The 22,362-nt window shown below is 40.4% G+C and overlaps 1 protein-coding gene across 1 annotated transcript in view; it reads right to left on the bottom strand.

The window, feature by feature from the left end:
* Window positions 1-3,115: 3,115 nt before the first annotated feature.
* LOC139736447 (ATP-dependent RNA helicase DDX3Y-like) overlaps window positions 3,116-22,362 on the bottom strand; it is a 36,228-nt gene continuing 16,981 nt past the window's right edge. The window contains exons 5-17 of the mRNA XM_071647196.1: window positions 20,313-20,603; window positions 19,437-19,710; window positions 18,799-18,898; window positions 17,293-17,428; window positions 16,187-16,263; window positions 15,364-15,453; window positions 14,698-14,858; window positions 13,704-13,848; window positions 12,624-12,768; window positions 10,734-10,915; window positions 9,744-9,861; window positions 8,666-8,819; window positions 3,116-7,303 (exon numbers count right to left, since the gene is read on the bottom strand). Coding sequence (XP_071503297.1) covers window positions 7,096-7,303; window positions 8,666-8,819; window positions 9,744-9,861; window positions 10,734-10,915; window positions 12,624-12,768; window positions 13,704-13,848; window positions 14,698-14,858; window positions 15,364-15,453; window positions 16,187-16,263; window positions 17,293-17,428; window positions 18,799-18,898; window positions 19,437-19,710; window positions 20,313-20,603 — 2,081 coding nt within the window. The 3' untranslated portion in view covers window positions 3,116-7,095. The remainder of the gene's footprint in view (window positions 7,304-8,665; window positions 8,820-9,743; window positions 9,862-10,733; window positions 10,916-12,623; window positions 12,769-13,703; window positions 13,849-14,697; window positions 14,859-15,363; window positions 15,454-16,186; window positions 16,264-17,292; window positions 17,429-18,798; window positions 18,899-19,436; window positions 19,711-20,312; window positions 20,604-22,362) is intronic.

Below are 22,362 nucleotides of genomic sequence, written 5' to 3'. Positions count from 1 at the left end.
GAAATCTAAAAAGCATTTTGATATTTCCATTTGCAACCCTGCCTAAATAAACGAGCGTGTAAACCCTCCCCTCCCAACCTTATTCCGAGTATCTATCTTGGTTGCCTTATTAAGGTGCACATAAGCACTCATCCCCTTCCTCACCACTAAAATCACTTTACAGTTTGTGCGTTTGGTACCTTTTGTCTATCCTTTATACTTCAAACTGCTTTATGAAGAGACTCAAAATTACTGCGATGAATGCCAAAACTCAACACAATGAATACTAAACTGCTAACCGGTGCTAAAATTGCAATATGAACAGCTGCTTCATGATGAAGGGTCCAGCGATTCAATCTAAAGTTATCCGAAAATGAAGCACACTAAAATGTAGGTACTCTCCCTGACACTTTGTGCCAAAACGAGACTCCAGTGTTCACTATTCCCCATGACCCACGAAAACTTCAAAATGCTACATCATGACCTTACAAAACATTTACCTCACTTTTGGGTGGCATTGTCACCCTAATTGCCCATTAGATATCATGTAGCACCTCGGACTGATCCTAAGTGTTAGAGTGCCGGTTACAGCAGCATCGCCAAACGTGGTATAACTAATCTTGTTTTGACAGCAACAAGGGGGAAATACTTCATCAAGTGACCACTGGTAAGATGGGTGACCGTGAAAAATGGACAGATCTGCTAAGTTTTGAGCCATTTTCTGCATATATGGAGAAATACCAGTGGCCACCCTTAGCAGGCGATAAGTACGATGAGCTAGACCATAGAATTGATTTTCACAGATCCACTCGTAACATCCAATGGTCTGCCATAATGGCTCACACCTGCACAAAGAAAACGTGCCAAAACACCTCCCCCTTATAACCGCACTTTGCAAAGACAAGCAAGATATTCTGGAGGCACACGATGGAAAGGAATTGGTTACTGCAAATTTCTGGCAATCCACAAATAAACGACTGTCAGGCTTTCCATATGAAATGTTACAAGTATTGCAGGAATCCCTGTACAGAACACAACTTACACACAAGACATTGATTTAGTGTGGAACACATGCACACACAACAACTGTAACACACATGTGCATATGTTTTCAGTAGTACTAGGGACTCCTTTTCATTATCCTGAGATATTTAATCATTCAATATAAACAAGAGGACAGATTTAGCAAGAAAAAAAAAAAGGAAAATATGCTCAAACACTAATCTTTCCTTTTTACATTTATTATTTTTTTTCAGGCTTAGCTCTAAGATCTTAACATTATCTTGTAAAATTCTCATAATGCAATTTTCTCTGTTACTACTTTTAAAAGACACCTCATAACAAAATAAAGTAGAATATTGTTTCATTTCCAATCCAGTTAAGAAAAATCTCTGCAGATTGGCAAACAGATAAATATACAATAGTCAAATTGGCAATGGGGTATAGCATGTTATGGTGCAGTAAACAAAGGCTAGTTTCACACCTCATACCTGTGCAATATATTCCCACTGCACAACAAAGCAAATAGACATTTTATTCTCAATTATGGTATTTTTGCAAAGTATTGCTGATATTGAGGATTAAAGAAAATACAAACAAAAAGATTTATTTTTAATGGTTGCTATATGCCATGTGCACAAAGGAAAGAGAGAAAACCAAGTATTCTGCCATGGCTCCATGCATTTGTGAAAAATACTCAAAATTCCTTGTTCAATTCCTCTTTAAAAGTTTCAAGGGAGACAAAGCATGCCAGTTCTTTGGAATTTTGCCATGAAATGCATCATAAAGCAAAGCTTGCAGAATGGGCAGATTACAGTAAATCTTCAGTTTCAAGAGAGTCCGCTGAAAACCTGCAAATGATCACAGAGTCGGCACCTTTCTGATTTGCAACTGACGTCATAATTGCAGGTTTAGGACTCCAATGTAAGAATGAAGCGATAAAAAGCTTCAAAAAAGAGTAAAAAAAAAAAGAGAGACAAAAAGTACACATGAATTGTTTCAATGTCAGCTGCTTTACACAGTGTACACAGACAAAGATGCTGTTTCGGTCTGTAAAGCTATTTGGGCTTGAAAAGCATAAAGGACGCATGTCACACTGGGTTGCAAACTAATATCAGTCACTGTCATAAAGCACCGTAAAGTTTACCCAGGGAGGTTTACACCTCCCTGGTTCACCGTTGCTCCAGCCGTAGTATAGTACACATGAAATAGCGGCACAATAGGCATTTCGCAGTGATCATATCAGTGAGCGTGTGGGGACGCCAGCGCACCGTCGGAAGAAAATGCTTTGATGATGTCGTGCACCAAAATCGCTAAAGAGAACTGAAGCTGTGGACGCTGCTAGGATGGAACATCTGGACTATATATATAATCCAGACAATAGAAACATGAATTTTTTATTTCATTTATAAAAAAGAAGAAAAAAACCCTAAAAAATTAAAACAATAAATCCAAAAATAGATCAAGCAAAAATTTTCTTGGAAGAATAGGAGACATTCCTTCACTGCTGTAAACCAGATTTAAGATGCACAGAGCTTTGGTGCACTGATTCTTTGGCATAAAACCACAATTTTATTCCTTCGAGATACAACTGAATGAAGAAAAACAAAATCAAAAATATATGACTCATTCTAAAAACTTTTTTTTTTGTACTACAAATCATGTAAGGTGGCCATATGAGACAACAGCTGACATAAATATCCATTACATAGCCCTGATAAATATGTAACAAAAGGAAAGTCAGTCTTCATATATAAAAATACAAAAAAAGGCAGTTAGTATCCACAGAACTCTTGACTTGTGCTCATCCAACACGAGCAACAATGGATTACATTTTGTGTGCACAATACTGTCCTACTTTCACTTTCTTTTCATGTGGAATGTCTCCTTGTCAATAGCAAGAAACACTGATCTTTACACAAAAAAAGGCACTAGTCACATTATTATTTTACTTTGCAAAAATATATATATTTTTGTGGCCAATAAGAGAAAAAAAAATAGAAAGAAAAGTGATCATATGACAGCTCATATTAGGTTTACTGAAGCAAGAAATTGGCTTCATCAAACAGATATGTTCTTTTTCCTCAAAAAAAAATCTAAAAGGAAAGAAGATGTTGCATATTGTTGTGCAGTAAATTCTTAAATAGGTCAAGACAATTTAAGCAACATTTTCAACAGTTCTTTTTCTTACTTGATTTGCTCAAAGTGAATTTCTGAAAAGGATGCAAATAAGTAATTCATTCCATACTGCCTAATACTTATATCAAAGAAAATGAATAAATCTGGGTATACAAAGTTGGTGATGTCTGTGTTTCCCGGTCTACGAGATATTCATTCGTTTTCGCGCGCAGCGTTGTGGGAAGGGAGGAAATGAACTGGAAAGAAATAAAGAGCTGGGGGAAGGGATTATCTCAAGACATGTAAGAAGTTTCAACGGACGTGGCATGAGGCCTGCTCGAAAAGGAGAAATTTCACTCTTCTGTCACGGTTGATCTTGAATGGAAATTCCGTTACATTCAAGAACAACCCTGCATGTACTCTGTCGGTAAAAAAAAAAAAAAGCAAGGCTGCAACGTTTATAAAGCACTGCTTGCTTTTAAAGTTTACTTGGCATTTGATATAAAACTCTCAACAGAATGAGAAGCGAGAAAATGCTTCCCGCACAACTGAGTGCAAAGACATGGGGGTATCATGGAGAACAAATATCACATAGCATCATATTTTTACGTTAGACAAAAGTCAGAGGGGGTCGCATTGGGAATCGGGGAAAATCATGCACAAACAGACTTGTGTAACAAGATATCAACGTACCCACGGCATACAATCAGAGCGTTTCTTACTACTGTGGGTACCATTATTGAATTTCGTGACACAAACATAGAATTTATCAGCAACATTTCAAAGTCTTCAGTAGGCGAAGTATTCAGATTTTCGACCCGTTGCCAACACGATGCAATCACATATTTTTACATCACAAAAAATGGATTTGTAGTTGGGCAGGAAACTGTACACAGTACTTGAAATGCGTCATAATAATGTGAAACCTTGCTCTACGAGTTTTGAATTCTTCAGAGCCAGATACATAATGCTGAGAGAAATTGACATTTGAACAAGATTTGCGACCTCCTTATGTGGCACACAAACATGTCTCTACAAAACAATGGAGGAAGGACGTCGGACGTGATATCTCACAATGTTTACTCTGCCCTGCAGAAAGTCAATCTGATTCAATGCCCTGCTTCTTCTCAACATCAGTTTCAAATCTCTGACTGAATACACAGGATTAGGATAACTTACCAGTAAAATAAGCGGTAACGAAATACAGGTCAAGAGTAATTGATCTGTTTCTTTTCAATAAATTCTCTTACTAAACTCCTGAATTGTCATTTATTGCTGCGCTCCGAAAAGTGAACACAGCCCTCTTTGGTTTATGTATAGGTGCTCTTCTGAGATACCGTATTCCTCTTCCGTGGGACAGAAAAGAAAAATAAAAATTCTCAGAACGGACACAGGCATGCTAGATACGTTCTTCTGATGACAATTTGCAGGTTGGTTCCACAAGACAGATCTTACTTTTTTTTAAATTTCTTAATTTTGTTTCTCACGAACCTGCTCTTTTCATAAAAACTATACTGACTTTTGAACACCTCTCATAAAGTATGGAACAACAGAGTTCATTCTAAGCTCATACATATGCATGAAAAGTCTGCATTTGTTTTCTCTTTATCTTTTCAAGCAGTCAAACATTTTTGAACAAGCTAAATCTACAACACACACATCCAAATATCAATAAGACACAAAACTTATTTAATTCTTTACGGATGTGGAAACTCCAAAACTCGCTTTTTGATGGAGCACCTACACAAACAAACTTACGAAGTCTAGCAACAACAACAAAAAAATATCAAAACGATGTGACTTCTTTAAAAAAAAAAAAAAGAAAAAAAAAAACCACATCTGAACAAACAATGCATGCAACACAATACGCTTCATAAGCTTTCTCTGCTCTGGTTACAATCTTGCTGCAAGCTGTACATGCATTCCCACCATTTCGCTACCAGCTATAATATTATATGAGACATCAACAAATCACTTGGCTCATGAAGCTCATGTGTTAGTGGAACAGATGGCTTGTAGACACATTTTGGGGCCCCCGTGTGGTTTCCGACAAAACTTGGGTTGAGTACTTGCGCAGTCAGGTCTAATTATGACTGTTACTATTATCGTCTAATTGAACATCCTGAATTCACAGAAAATGCAAAAGTACCATAAATTCCTTCTAAAATTACTGCTAGTTGTGCTCACGAAGTGTCCTTCATTCATTTTCAACCCTGTTTGTGAAAAGTGCCTAAGATTACCTTCAGTTTGCATGTAAAAACCTCAATCCCGCAGAACAAAAGATGGAGAGAAAAACAACTATTAAGGTGCGAAGGTAAACTGGTGCATGTATCAAAAAGCATCCATGCTACTTCCACTGAAACATGCCTGTTGGTATGCCTCCTGACATAATCAAAAAATTTTGAAAAATATGTGTACCAGAATGTTGCTCCCCTTCTGTTTTGCCAACCCACCCACAACCCAGCTTCCATTTGTTGAAAACCACACGGGCATTGAGTCCCCATAGCTTGCAACAGGCTAACCGAGTTTACATCCAGATGTATGCTATTCTTTGTGCACTTACACGAAACACCGTATCATTGCATGTTACTCGATTTTTTTTTCCTCTTCTTGCATATGTTTGCACATTCTCTGCTAACCGAGTGAGCGTGGACAGCATGTTGAGGCTTCTGTCATCCATTTTCACAAACCAGAGCAGAAGACAGGGGGCGCTCTTGCTGTCCGCACTGTTCTCTTTAGTTGGAGATGCGGTGCTGTTGAGCTACAAGCTCCATCTTGGATAAATCTTCACTTTTTTTTTTTTAGTCCGTTGCATGGAAAGCTTACACAAATCACAAGTACAAAGTTTTCTTTTACTCAAAATAAGATCACAAACTAACATGCTGCTTATGGTGAGTAAACACAAGCTAATGCTAAGGTGACAGCAGCAACTACTGCTTCTTCTTCCATTACATGCTGTCTAGACTTCTTGTGCTCACAGTTTGACTCTAAACTTACTTTTAAATTCACAAAGACTACACATAGTGGTACTGTTTTTATGAAACACGAGTAGCAGCACAGCCGTGCCGTCCATCAATATACAATGAGCATTTTTCCACTCAAAAGGACAAGAATGCGCCAAGGCAGAATACTACGCAAAGACCACCTCGTGGTGAGCACGAGATCGACTTCTCACAGAAATCTCATCTGCGCATAGCCTCAGTTTGTGAGATGAGCTCCCCATCTCTCTGGTCCATAGTGCACTCAGCCGACAACCAGATGCTTCCAGACCAGAGTGGAGTTCACACCACACTGTTCTCTCGCAGAGTGCAATATGAATCAGACTTCAAATTTAGTTTGCAGTTTCCACATTTGTTTCTTTTCCCTTTTTTTCTATTTTTTCTCTTTTTTTGCCAGCTTGGTTTTGTGCAGTTTCGTTCCACATCAACCAAACCTGCAAGGATTAGTTTTTTTTTAATTTGTTGTTGTTTTTGTCTTTATGGACCTACTCTGAACCACCCTTGCAGAAAGGTTAATCTAACCATCCGTTATCTCCGTACAATCGATCGATAATGAATGTGTCAAACCAACTATGTAAATCCACTGCTGAAATACATCACTGTACATAATAAATACACAGTCTCGGTCTACCACTAAGATCTCACGTAAACTGCTTTTACGACTCAACAGGATCACAACGTTTTCACTGCAATCCACACAGACTGAGAAATTACAATCTGCATGGAATGTCAAGCGATATGGCCTATATATGCTTGATAATCTAATGAACTGATGAAGTAACTTTCCCTAATAATAAACTACAAGATACACTTATACATTCAGAAAGAGAAAAAGAGAGAATCAAGATTTCTGCATGCTTCAGGGCAGAGGCCAAAACTAAGAAAAAAAAAAAAAAAACCCTAAAAACAACTCAAGGAGTCAAATAGACTTACTCCATGCCTACGATATCTTACTGGTGTGCCCAAACCAAACATGCTTGCTTTTTCCTTGAGGGCAGGTCTAGTTACCCCACCAGTCCTGACCACTGCTGGACTGGCTGTAGCTGCCACCGTAGCTGCCGCCATAGTGGGGCTGGTACATCTGGAAACTGCCACCCCCACCGCTGCCATGGCTGGACTGGTGGCCTCCGAACCCGCCAGACACGCCTCCGCCACGCCCACGGCTGTTCACCTGGCGGTAGTCACGGGAGCCAAAGCCGCCAGTGTATCTGAGTGTTAGGGAATGTAGCAGAGAACAGTTATCACATATCAGTTCCATGACATTTGCTCCTGCGACAATTACTCCCATGATATATCTGCATGCTAAGCCAAACGTAAATTCAACCCATAAATATAACCCTAACCCTAATCCTAATTCTCACATCAAACTAAACCTAAAACCCTATCACAACCCTAACCCTAACCCTAAGTCCTTAGAGAAAATAAGACCGGAGCAATTGTCGCCGGAGCAAATGTCGTGTCACCCACATATCAGACTAAAACTATGTTGGAAATGATATCCTTTAGGAGCATTAGGTACTTCAGCTCTTTAGTTGTAATCAGCAATGAGATTATCCGTGATTATTTAAAACCCAACGGCCGTTTGTTTGCCAATTGGCATGCTTGCTGGAGTGTATTCTTTGCTGAGTGGTACAGATGTCTCGAAACTAATAGTCAACGAATAAAGATTTCCTAATAGCTTTTGTATTACCATTACAGACACAACAGACGACGCCCTAGCCCAGGCTCGGCATCCTGGACACTAACTGCGCGTATGTCACATGATATGAAGACCAAGGCCTTTTTGTTGGACTGAGACACATGGTTACACCCAAGGGGACTTTATAATTGCACAATCATGTAAAGCTTGGAAGGATTATTGAATGCCGATGAAAGAGCCTGGCCAGTAAGGCTCGTGCTTGAGCACAGAAAAATTTACTATAAAACTGTTATTTTTGCATACAAATATTTCTGTGAATGAGGAGGTCACAGATTTCGTGATTTGACACCTAATGCACTAATGCCAGTCCCTTCACAGCGCATATTCACTGCAATGTAAAAGATCAGGTGGAGATAATTTTGCATGTTGTTAAATTCATGCCACAACAGTGATTTGTGACATTCGCAAAAATTATACCCTCGTGAAAATAACAGCGTTTTACAGTATCAAAAGCTTACTGAGTTTTGAACAGACCTACCATGATTTAAAACACACTAAACTGCAAAGACCCAGTTTGAGTGCTGGTGACATACCATGTCTCGAAACCTCTAGTTTGAATCTTATTCCGAACACACTACTGTGGCAATATACTGTAGTGATATGTGTATAGTGGTATGTGTCTATCGCATGTATGTGTCTATCACATGTTTATCTGAAGTATCGATGGTAATCCTAGATGCAGCAAGCATACTTGCACTTCTCTCTACCATATATACTACTTTCAACGTAAATCTCCTCTTATGTAACTGGCTTCGAAAGAGGAAAAAACAAATCCTGATGTCACTTCCCACACCCCCTACTTGAGACACTCCCTTTTTGCCATCAAAATATCTCCTTCTCGGCCCTCTCCTGCACGCGGGGGATTACCCACCTGTTGCGTCCGCGGCGAGAGGAGCCGCTGCTCTTGGACTCGCAGGCCATGGCGTCCAGCCAGCTCGGCACTTCCTGCTTGGCCTCAATCATCAGGTCAGCCAAGTCGCGGGCGATGTTGCGGTTCTTGTCGTTGAAGAAGGACGTGGCCAGACCTGTGGGCAAAGGCAATGATGTAAAATTACTGAGAACCCCAAACAGCCGAGATATACAGTGCGTATAAAAAAGAAAGAAAGAAAGGGTAATCTATCTTTGGAGGGCTACTATTTCATAATTCTTCTTCCAATTGTCAGCTATGGAGAGCGCAATCTTCATTGAGAAAGAAAAACTCTTCCTCTTTCCATTGATAACTACTTACAATGTCAAATGTCACTGTGCTTTCCATAGATAACAATTACGAATAGTAGCCCTCCAAAGTTGGATTACTATTTTTTGATACGCACTGTAAATGTATCGCTAGTATTAACTACTGAAACTTCTCTTGTTGCTGTGGCACATTCATTGTATACTTATAATCTGTTCCTTCTCTACAATGTGACCTCAAATTCCACACCAGTTAAATTTCTAGGAACTCCCCAAAATACCACATTCTGGGATTTATTCTACTGCTACTAACTTCAAATTTGACACAATTTCATTGTCTTCTTTGCTGCTTTCACAGAAAACTATGTCTGACTGGTGAAAGGTAATATGGACTACCATAGATAAAAATGAAGGATCAATCTCTAAATAGGCACCATTACAATGCTTGATACTACATGCTCACTGAAGAATTAAAAAATATACATGCCATTACAAAGTCATTGACACTTTGCCAAGATATTGCTGAGAGAAGCCTTTTATACCTTGTTGATTGAAGAATCTTTTGTTGGGTGGCTGAAGATATACATAATGTGTACCTGTAGTGAAAAAACTGATGCCTTATCTTATGTTTCATCCTGAACGACCTCCTTCCCCTATCTGTTAGTGCTTACTCTTTTTTTTCGGTGAAAATGAATCAACTCTAAACAGTCTAACAGGTTTGAATTACTGTCCTAATACTTTGCATCACAGCTCTTCGGGTCAGGTCCAAGACTTACCGACGTTGCCAACACGTCCTGTACGGCCAATGCGGTGGACGTACTCCTCAATGTCAGTGGGCAGGTCAAAGTTGATGACGTGCTTGACGTTACAAATGTCGAGACCTCGAGCAGCCACCTAAGACATGTAAGACAGGTCGCGGACATGATACCACAACTCAAAATTCCCATTAAACATGACACACATTTCAATGATTTCTTATCGAATGCCACAGTCAGCCCTGACCAGAAAGCAATTTTAGGTACAGGGAAAGGAGCACAGAGCTTAAGTTAAAGGTTGAAGACTTTGATGAGAATTGGGTATAGAAAAATGTTCAAGGAAAATACAGATTCCTGGCATAAAAAAGCAAATGATAAAAGACTAAATGGGATTGATCAAACTTGCTAGAAATAAATGTAATTTCGCAGAGTGTTGCAAAAAGAAAAAAAAATCTATGATTTACACATAATTTCTTATTCTGCAATCATCAAAATAAATAATAGGCTAATGGGATGTCTCCACATGTAAACATAGTTGAAACCATGTTGAAGTTGGGTTTGGTGAAATAGAAAGCAAGTGTCTTGAAGTCTTCAACTCTTGTGCATTTTTTTTTTTTCATTTTTATATCAGAATGTAAAAAGCCACCAAAAGCAGAGTAGTGTCCACATGAAATGCAGATAATAATGACACAACAAAATAAAGATATGACTGCATGAAGTACTGTTTCAAGAAGTCTTAGGAAATATCAAGAATGAATCAAGAACAACTCTGCATACATGCAGAACATCCTAAAGGTAGGTAATTTACAGATGCAAGATTAAAGATTTAAATACTGACATGACTGCCTGTGTAGTCTTCTCAACAGGTAACTCTGTTTTAAGCGAATGTTATCATGAAGAGGCATTCACTTTTCTGTTCCTTGGAAGTACTCCAACAAAGGCATCGATGAGGATTAAAAAAAAAAACAAAAAAAAACAAAAAACAAAATCGACAATCCAACATAGACTTACAGCCGTGGCCACCAGGATGGGAGTGCGGCCGTGACGGAAGGTCTTCAGGGCATCCTCACGCTCGCGCTGGGTGCGGTCGCCATGGATACTCGTAGCAGGGAATTTCTCGCGGAACAGGAAGTCCTCCAGAGAATCGGCACCCTTCTTGGTCTCCACGAACACAAGGGTGAGGGAGTCCTTCCCTATAGGGACATCGAAAAAAAAAAAATGGTTACGGAGTATTGTAACTCGGCATCAAAACTCTGATCAGTTGAAAGTGCATGTGATGCTAAATCTCGCACTATCTAAGGGCCATTCCATCATCAGGAGCATCATTCGCCCGAAGAAGCCAATTTACAATTGGCAAAATGTCGCAACAGTGAGTTTGTTTTCCAGTTTTTTGATTCAACTAATTATTGAACTCCAAGGTTGTGTTATTACAGGACATACGGCATTCCTGGGCCCTTTTTATGAAGAGTTTAAATTGATTATATAGTTGATTTCTATCCTAAGTCTATTGCAGCCTGTGTGTTACAGACATATTATAATCGATTATATCTTTTGATAAAACGGGACCCTGGCCCTTTGATACAAACACTTGTATATGACTATGACTGTGCTTAAATGCATGCAATGCATAGCTGTATTTTGGTTTGTAAGAATTAACCTTTGCCAATTTCAGACCCCAATAGGCTCATCAATCAGATCAGATTAGGATGTGTACAGTTCAACACATCATGTCTGGTCTGGATTGACTGTATACAGAAGCAGCCAGCCATGACTTTTCACTTCATCCAAATAACATCACACACTCATCAAAACATCTGCTGCCTACGGGTAGACATTGAGTCACTGAGACAGGGACATTTTGTTGAAGGGACTTCTTCTCTCAAAAAGGTACTCTTAGGGGGAAAACATCCAATAGAGGGGGCACCTAATGGAAGAGATGATGAGGGCTATATACCTGTTGATAGTACACTACTGGAAAATACACTGGGCAAGAATAGCATTCAGCATTACGGTCTCGACATTAATTCTTTGTCTGGTGGCCTGTTTGCACCACTAAAATCTTTGAATTTGAAATTCTGGTGGCCCCCACCCCCCAAAAAAAAAAAAAAAAAAAATTAAAATGGTCTCAAATAAAAGGAAATATAAAATTTCATTATGAATTTTACCTGCCCAATCAGGCCACCAACAGATAACTTATAGGAAATGTGGAGGCCCGACATAAATCTAGAGTGGCATGGGGCCATCACTGATGTCAAATTCTGCTATATATGAAGAGTTTGTTCGCAAAAACCAATAAGTCCATTTTTGAAGATTTTGAAGTACGGTCTCGGTCATAAAGTACCTTTTAAATGACATATTGGTCCCTACATATAAAGGTACATTTTTGAAGTTATGGTCAAAAGAAGCAAATATTTCTTATCATTCTCTTTATTTTCCCTGACCTTTAATCGCAAATACCTCCATTTGGCAAATATGGACTGATCGGTTTTTGCGCACAAACTCTTCATATGTTTGGGGGATGTATTTCATGGATAGGCATTTTCGTAGATTGGGTTATCAAATGCAAATGGCATGGTGACTGCGGGCGGTGCATAGGAATGGCATGTGGGGAGGATCACTTCAGGGCCTTGTTTTACTAACATGGGAACGATATAGAGCCAAACAATGAACCAAGAGCTGGGACAGATTCAGATGAGATCTAGTTGGGAAGGATACAGAGACAAACAAGATGTATTCTAAAACATGACAAGGTGGACACAAGATACTGTTCCTTCATGGCTTAGCGAAAAAGTTTCGAACATCTCAAGACAGACCCAATTCCAAAATTGTGCTCAAGAAAGGTTGAATCGATCTCGGGATTGATTCTAGCATTTAGTGAAACAGCCCCACCTGGATCCTCACCTGCTGCTGAGAGCAGATCCAAGAGAAAGGAGCGCTTGTCCAACTCCTCCACCCAGACAATCTTCTGGGTGATGTTGCTGCTGGTGCTGCCGACGCGGCCGACGGCCAAGAAGATGTAGTCCTTCAGGAAGTCCCTGGCGAGGAGCTAGATGGGGCGTCGGCAGAGGCATGACGAGAATAGAGAGAGAGAGAAACATTGGTGGATCAAGATTTGGAAACGACACAGGAAATGTTTCTCATGCAACTGAATACATGACTGCACAACAACCGGCAGAGAAATACGGCTTCAAATTGTTTCTACAAACTGTGGAAATTTGCAAACCAGGTGTAGTCTCGTTAATCAATTTGCACACATTGGCTCTTTTGTAAGCATGCATGCACAGGGAGCTGTCACATACTGTATACGCATGGCTCGACACTAACTTTTTTGTTTGGTGGCCCGATGGGGCCACCAAAATCGTAAATTTCAAATTTTTGGCGGCCCGAGAGAAAAATTTGGTGTCCCGAAAAAAAACCCAATAAAAATCATTACAAGTTCTTTTCTTTTTAATGAGTCAAATATTTAAGTTTTATGATAGTAAGAATTAGAAGTTGGACATATCTACTCATAAATAAACTTCAACAAACTTGCAACACTCACTCTCAGGCACTCATTCAGTCCTTTTTTCATCCATCCTTTAAACAAATTTAACTGCTAATTTCCGGCACAAAAAGTTACGAATTTATTGACATACTTTTCAGAAAAATTTTGGTGGCCCGAGGCGGGCCACCAAATTTGCCCTTTTTAAAATTTGGTGGCCCGACTTTCATTTTTGGTGGCCCCGGGCCACCGGGCCACCGTTAGTGTCGAGCCTTGGTATACGGCAAATATTTTGCGAGGTTTTTACTATCGCGAATTTTGTGAGTCGGGTGCTATTCGCGAATTTAAAAGCACGCAAAAATATCATGATTCTGATCCCCACATGACTGTGACGTGCACACATACTTTTCTCCATTCAGTACTATACTCCACGATTGTGAAATTGTAGGGACGTCTCGAATATACAGTATGAGGGGAACAACCACAAAACTTGGTGTTACCTGGATCTCTTTGGGGAAGGTGGCACTGAACATGAGTGTCTGACGTTCGCCTGTCTTGGGCATGTTGTCCTGCTCCACGATGCGGCGGATCTGGGGCTCAAATCCCATGTCAAGCATGCGATCAGCTTCATCCAGGACAACCCAGCTGCATCAAAACATATGATGAAGTTGGTTATGTTTTTTTTTTCCAGAGCAGAAAACGCAAAAGATCAAAATCTGCTGAGGAATATAAACATCTGGCAATTTTAAAATAATTTGGGGGGGGGGGGGGGCAGTGGTGACAGATGCATGAATAACCAAGAACTTGAGGCATACAGCAGTATTAACAGGCCAAGCCACAAGAATTATTCACAACTTGGCAGGAAATGATTTCTGTTATTGACAAAGAAACACTCTGGACATGTTAGTCTTTCTGCTTTGTCCGTATGCATAAACTGTATGTGTCAACTTCAGCTTTAAAAACCCAATACTATTCTTTTATAGTGCCCTCCCCCTCCCACCACCTCAAAAAAAAAAATACATTGTGTATACTGAATACCCACGTGATAGCTAAAGCCAACCTGCAGTATTTGTGAGGAGTCTAATAAGTGTACACGTTGCTGCACTCCTTTTATTAAACCCTTGTTTGTTGTTGCTGCCATTTTTTTTGGGGGGGGGGTGGGGGGCAGGGCTGGGATGGGCTATTAATTGCAGCATACTGTAAAACGAGAAATGTTCGCGTGCATTTTAATTTCGCGAATTTCGCGAGCGCCAAGATTCGCGAAATTAAAATGCACGCGAAATTTCTTATCTACACTATATGCATTGAACGCAAGAGGCAATTCGCGAAAATTTCTTGCCACGAAAAAGGCCGTCGGCTCCACTTCGCGAAAATTTCGTGCCGCGAATATATCATGTTTTACAGTATTTCAATGGCCATCCTAAAACAGCTACAACAAAAGCTTTAAGTTTAAAGAGGCAGATGATTCGGAGCCCTCTGAAGGGTCTCACTCACCGGATGTGCTCGAGCCCAACCTTGCCTCTCTCGATCATGTCAACCAGACGGCCTGGTGTGGCCACCAGCAGGTGGCATCCGCGCTCCAAGTCACTTATCTGACCCTTGATGTCAGCTCCTCCATAGACCACACATGGCCGGACATGGGAACGGTAGGCAAACTGGATTTAGAAGACAAAAAAGAAGAAGAAAAAGGAAAAGAAAATCAGGAAGGAAATGAGGGTGTGTGTGTGCGTGTGTGTGTGTGTGTGTGTTGGGGGGGGGGGGGTTCAGAGAGAATAATAGGAGGAAAAAGAGATCATGGAAAGAATTCAAGTGCATTACTGTCAAAGAGAGTGTTGCCATGACATTTAGGCATGATAACAAACGTACTGGTCACATGCCAAATCTCAGAGCCTGACTCTACACTCTAGCTTGCCTGTACTAATCTCCGTATTCTGCATATCAGACTCTCATGCCCTTTAGTGAAGTTCTTAGAAGACATGATGAAGGAACAATTTATAATATGCACCATAAAATAAAAGAGAAGAGAAAGATCACAATTGAACCTGCAAGACATTTTTCTGTGCATGCATGTGTTATGGAATTGAGAGATGCCTTTCCAAGCGAGCTGCTTTTTTTTACAATTTTTCGCTCCAATTACATTTGGTCAGATTAGACACTAACCTTCCTGGCCTCATCGTAGATCTGGGATGTCAACTCGCGTGTCGGGGAGAGGATGAGAGCCAGGGGAAACTGCTTGCGACGGTATCCGCTCTGCAGAGAAACACAAAAATGAATACATCTTCAGCGTTACTACATGCACTAATGGAAATTAGGTGGACTGGACTACATGTATGCTCTGGTGTGACCCTTGAAGGAAAATGCAAGCAGCAAAGAATTGATAACTGACATGGTGACGCGACATTTGCTCCTGCGACAGTTGCTCTGGTCTTATTTTCTCTAAGGACTTAGGGTTCGGGTTAGGGTTGTGATAGGGTTTTAGGTTTAGTTTGATGGGAGGATTAGGATTAGTGTTATGTTTGTGGGTATAATTTATGTTTGGCTTAGCAGGCAGAAATTTCATGGGAGCAATTGTCGCAGGAGCAAACGTCATAGAACCAACTGACACATCTCCAGCCCTTTCGCATGATCAAGTGCAGAACACTCATATTTCTTTGTTTGGGGTACTTTCTCACTGTCGTAGCTGCATTCATTGTCCTAGGTAAGCAGCTTGTTTGTTTCACTTTTCCATCGAGAAGATAGCTGGATAACCCATATTCAGCTGCACTAGCTGGTCTTCCATGGGGTCCAGTTGGGTGTGAGGGCGAGGCGGGACCACTTCACTTGGTTACGCACCCTGCTCTTTGCGATGAGTGAATGAAGCGTGATCTTTTACATGCACGAGTTGTGACTCTGTCACAAAAAGGAACTCCATTTTGTGTCCAATCCAAGGGACAGAGTGTTTTGCCTCTTACTAGAGGGGATGGCATGACTACACACAACTTACCACGGAGTGCTTGTGAGGGCCACTCTCAAAGATCTGGGACAGGATTGGGAGAAGGAAAGCAGCAGTCTTTCCGGAACCTGTGTACATAAAATTTCAAAATGGAAAATTGTGTGACAATTCACACTGACATAATACAGTCTTCTCAACCACAGAACTCCTGTCTCTCTGAATATCAATGTGGTTTCTTGATGTTAAGAGTTGACTTACCGAAGTAAAGAATCAAGACAGGCATTGAACCGCCTTTTAAACAGCCATTTACAAGAATATTACCAGTACATGTTTCCCACTTCTCTTTATATACTCTGATCAGTGGTAATATTTCCTTTTACACAAGACCTTAATTAAAAGAGTGCAGCCATCTGATTGGTCAATTGCCCATCACATGACATTCAGTTAAAAGTACCATTGCATGCTGTAGCTGTCAGCCGTGCAATTTTGTTGGAGCAAAAATGGATAGCGCACGGCTGACGTCACCAATTTCCTTAATCCAGTGAACATGTAGCTATCTGACAGTGTCTGGTCAGGTTAGACTAAATATATTTCCCATCGCGTCCGAATACAGACTTCCTCCAACTTTTGTTACAACCTATTACGTGCTGTCATGTTTTGTTGCGTTCAACACATTTAGCTACAGCCTACTAGGTTTCTAATCAGCACTGTGACTGCCGTGGCAAATTCTTTGACAGTTAAAATATTTGACATGGCATCTACAGCAATCACGGCCTGTCACATTTGCCCATCCCTCCCCACCCCCCAAGGTTGTCTCCCGTCCATCCTGTTCTGCCCACGGCCACCTGAAATGTGATTGCCATGGCCTCTATGAACATGGTGTACATGTAGCGCAACAGAGGCTACAGTGCTGTAAGTCAAAGACAAATGTGTACTAGTATGCAAGGCTGGACACTAACCAATTTTTTTCAACTGGTCCAACCTGTCTGACGGACCAGTAGGTACCCAGTGTTTTCAACTTTTTATTGATTTTTACTGGTCCTGGACCAGCAGACCAGTGCCAGTGTGCAGCGTTGTAGTATGTAAGTCTATGTATGTAATACGTTCACCAATAACACTGATAATGAGATAAGATTTTGACGCAGCGCTCCATTCACCTGTCTGGGCACAAGCCATGAGGTCCCTCTTGGCCTTAATGATAGGGATGGCGTACTTCTGCACCGGGGTGGGAGTCTTGTAGTTGCACAGCTCTGTGTTGTTGCGGATGATTTCTCCCAGGTCGATGTCAGTGAACTGCAAACAAAGAAGAAAACGATAATAAGCCAGTTCAGAATTACTGGAAAACGGGGAATGTTCGTGAGCATTTTATTTTCATGAATTTTGTGAGAGCAAATATTCATGAAAACCTCTGCTCTAAGTCACAAAAATTTTATGTGGTGAAAATATGTTGCTTTATAGTAGCTTAAAGGGGATGGCTAGTAACTGATCAGTGGGAATCAGTGGGAATGCTGGAGGATGATTGTTCCAATCCTTGTAGGATTCATCTAAGAGTACATCATATATCTATTGTTGTGTGAACATTATTTGCTTCAGAAGGGTCTCATATTCATTACTTGAATATGAGACCTTTCTGAAGCAAATAATATTTATACAACAGTAGATACATAATGTACTCTTAAATGAATCCCATAAGGATTGGAACAATCATCCCTCAGCATTCCCACTGATTCCCACTGATCGGTTACTAGCCATCCCCTTTAAAGGGATGGTACAGTATTGGTGGAGCTGAGGATTTGGCTTTTAACTTTTCGCAAGATACCAAGAAACCACTCATGGATAGGTACAGAGCATGCCATTCTACGAGGAATTCAAAATTTATTTGATGAAAATCGGATTTGGAATGGCTGAGACATCCAAAAACATAGTAAAACAAAGCAATTGTAATAAAGTGTGGGTCCCACATTTTATTACTTTTGCTGTGTTTTGGTTATCTCAGCAACTTCATAGCCAATTTTCATCAAATAAATGTTGAATTCCTCTTGGAATTGCATGCTCTTTCATGATTTCATAAGAGGTTTCTCATTATGCTCATCTCACTGAATTTAAAAGATTGACATGCCCCATCGGTACAAATCACCTTTTTCTGCTCATGCAGAAAGTGTAACGCCGAACTAGCTTTTTAGCAAGCCCCCTCAGGATGGAAGGTCACTTGCACATGAAAAGGGAGTCAAGCTTGACATGTCACTTTGTTGAGATTGTCTTGATTGGATGCCACTGTTTGCATTTTAAAGTTTTCTTCACTGGCCTCACAATCAATCACTATGCATCACTCTTTACCCCAGAAGACTATGAAAACACAATCTCTACTTCACCTATGCTACTGCAGAGACAAATGACCAAGAGCTAAGAAGACAACAGAGGAGACTAGAACATACAACGGAGTTGAGACAGCTACCTGCAAACGCATATCCCAAGAAATACTTGTCAAGCGTGAAAGGGGAAAGGAAAATTGGGGAATTGTGGAAATAACTTGAAGAGAGAATAAAGCTAAACAAATGCGGAGATAACTGCACCCAGGTCGTAGCAGCAATGAAATAAGGGGCAATGTAGATTCTGCAAGTGATTCTGGAAAGTGAATGACTTGACGAACTGATTGGACTTACCTGCTCGATGGGCTTCGGTGTGTCCGTACCAGTAGCCTCTACAGGTATGTCAGCATACTTGTCAAAGTTGATTCCCGTGTTTGAAGACTCAAAGAGTTCGCTGGATATTAGAATCAGAATTCAAATAACAATGAAATACATCTAACAGAAAATATACTTCTACCTGTCAAACTGAGGGCCTCTTACATTGCAGTTTCGCTGAAAGCCAACATCCCTAACTATGACACACACTTGTGCACTTTAAAATTGACATGCTCCATTTGCAATATTACGACTGTTACACTGATAGATTATCATTTAGTAGGGCATTTCAAATTGGGCAAAGGGAGGCTAACAGCTTCAGAAGTTGATCCAAATCTGAGAAATAAAAACAACCCAGCAACATACACAATTTCATATCACACACTTTAACCTAATAAATTTTGTACAGAGAGGCATTTCTACCCCGTCAGCATGTCTTGAGTATTTTAAAACACAAAATTAAAGCCAAAAGGCACGAGTGAGTTCAGGAACAGCATACTCTGAATCAAACCAACTGTTATTAATTGCAGCTATGTAAGAGACTAATCCCACTGCAACGGTCCTGGCTAATACCAATGCATTTTCACAGGGTACTGCTCAGATGAAAGGCTACTCACTTCTCCACGCGAGCATTTCTTGGAAGGGGCTTGGTCCAGTCCTCCTCCTGCTCTACACGAGGCACGTCTCGGCCACGGAAGTCCTCCGCCCGCCCCCAGTTCTGCTCCCCGCGATTGCTCCAGAAGCTGTCTCCGCCGCCGCCGCCGCCACCGCCGCGTCCCCAGTCGAGGCGGCTGTTGTTGTAGGCCCCTCGAGCGCCGTAGCCACCAGGACCACCTGGGGGGCCCCCCTGTGGGCTGTTGTAGCCACCAACACGGCCGCCACCACCACCTTCTCCATCATCAAACGTTCAGTGCAAAGACTTTAATATCTTGAATAGATCATTGGTTCTGTAGTATCATCTTTATGGATTCGATTAGAATCAAGCAATATGTACTCTGCAATGGTGTGTCAAATATCAGCTTGAATCCATAAGAAGCATACAGTCAACTATGTACAAGTTGATCTTTCAAGGACTGAGGAAATCACATTGACTCAAGTGATATTTGCATTCTGTGCATACAGAGGAATACCACATGCTAGGCTATGAATGCAAATTTGGACTTTTTATTTTCATTAATTTAGCCAACTATTCGGCATATACCTAGCTGACTAACATGGAATTGACTGTATTTACCAAATAAAACAAGGGAGGCTACTGCATTTTAATGCATTTAGATCTTAATTACTAATGGTTTTCCCTGGTAATCATTTTTCTTTTTCAAAATCTCCGATATCAAATTTAACACTGTCACAAAACTGCTACTTTTATTCTTTTCAATCATTAATTATAATTTTTAAAACTCGAAACCAGGTGTAGGGAAGCTTTTTTTCTTTTTTTACACAAAGAAGTCAGAAATGATCCTTGAAAAATGAGGCATTTTTAGCAAACATACCTTGGTAGTTGTTTCTGTTCTGGTATGATCCTCCTTGGCGATCATTGTATCTCCCACCACCACCACCGCCGCCACTGCGATTGTTGTAGCTGTTGGACTGGTTGCGGTCATATCCACCTCCTCGGTTGTCTCTGTTGTAGCCGCCCCTGTTGTAGCCGCCGCGTCCCTGGTTATTGTAGCCAGCACGGCCATAGCCACCACCTGGTCCACTGTCATAGCCACCACTGTAGCCCTGGGCCTGTGGGGGTGGGGCACTGAAGGGTGGGGGAGGAGCGGCATAGTTCATCGGAGCTGCAGGGGAGCAAAGATAGGAGAAAAAACATGAAATGGGATATGGGAAATGGAAACAAAAAAAACATTGTGATGCTGGAAGCAAGTCTACAATATGCACAGGTGATTTCTTCTTCTTTTTTTTTTTGTCAATAGTATGGCAATCACTTTTCTACATAAAACTGCCTTATAAACAGAAAAGCAACATATACCACTTCTGTGACATCAATCAGTCATCAGTATATTTAACATGTTTTTCCTTCGACACAAACACTATATCTCTCTTCTACTTTGACCTTTGACCTGGAACACATTAAATAAATGGACACAATTTGTATTGAGGAATTGAGTGAATGTTGCTCATATCTTTAATCATTCTTCTTTTGGTGGTAAGGGAAATGTACATGTAGAGTTCTGAATCATGTGGGCAATACATGCTTACAAATCAATAATGGATGCTTCAGAGAGTTGTAAAAACGTCAGACACTTCTTTAGCCAAACAATTTGTATGAAGGCCAAATATTTCCCTACAAGCAGCAGATGCGTACCACATCATACAAATTACAGACAGGTATCACGCCACAGCTGATTATACAGAATTTGAAATTGCAAGGAACAATTTCTGTAGATACATAGGCTTTGTGGCACTTAAATATTTTTCTATTGTTAAGATTCAAAACATTAGAGAGCACAGGTGTTTCAAATACAACTGAACATTGTTTGGACATGTAGCCTTGAGGGGTAAATGCAAACAGTACACTGCACACGTGTGTAAAAAGCCTACTGTAGAATCTTATCACTTACATAACATTTCAGGAGTATGATTACTACTTTTTTTCCCCCACTGAAATACAATGATCTAGACTTGATTGTATGTTTTCCTAAAAACTGTATGTGTTTCTCAGGACAATGGGACTTATCCACCTGTTGTATTTTGACAATAGTATGGTCAATGCTGCAAATATGAATGACCGATGAAATGTTCTGATGGCAACAGTCCAACTGTTTAAGAAATGTAGATGACACTGCATGGAATTTCCCTCGATTATCCCATAAAACAAAATTTGCAAATACAGCTAGGCAGCATTAGAAAGAAAATAGTGTCAAGTCTGTAAACTTTGCCCCCACACATTCTGCACCGCCCCCATAATGCTGCAAATATGAATGACTGATGAAATGTTCTGATGGCAACAGTCCAACTGTTTAAGAAATGTAGAGGACACTGCATGGAATTTCCCTTGATTATCCCATAAAACAAAATTTGCAAATACAGCTGGGCAGCATTAGAAAGAAAATAGTGTCAAGTCTGTAAACTTTGCCCCCACACATTCTGCACCGCCCCCATTAGTACCATGAAACAAATAAGGACAGTACATTTGTATGTGCAATAAAGGAATTGTAACAACATCCAGAGATAAATATGCATTATGAAAGACAATGAATATATGATTGGAAAATACACACACACACACATTTGTACATACAGGTTTCTTTCTCATTTAGTCAAAGGTAATAGGCCAAATGAGATTAACATACCATCCACATACCTGCCAACCCTGAGACTGAACAAATCTGAACAAACAAAGAAAAATCTTTTAAAAATCTGAACTTTCACAAATTTCATATACTTTACTATTAACAGATATTTCCAAAAAATCAGAACACACTGAAATGAGTGCCTTTTCTTTAAGTGAAAAATCTGAATATTTAGATTAAAACGGAACAGTTGGCAGGTATGCATACATTGTACAGTGGACATGCCTGTTATAGTTCTCACAGA

The sequence above is a fragment of the Diadema antillarum genome, unplaced genomic scaffold (genome assembly GCF_040938485.1).
Source record: "Diadema antillarum isolate AM-2024a unplaced genomic scaffold, OU_Dant_1.0 seq00000648_RagTag, whole genome shotgun sequence".
Lineage (NCBI taxonomy): Eukaryota > Metazoa > Echinodermata > Echinoidea > Diadematoida > Diadematidae > Diadema > Diadema antillarum.
The sequence above is the reverse complement of the archived record's forward strand: the minus strand, read 5'-3'. Positions and strand labels throughout refer to the sequence as shown.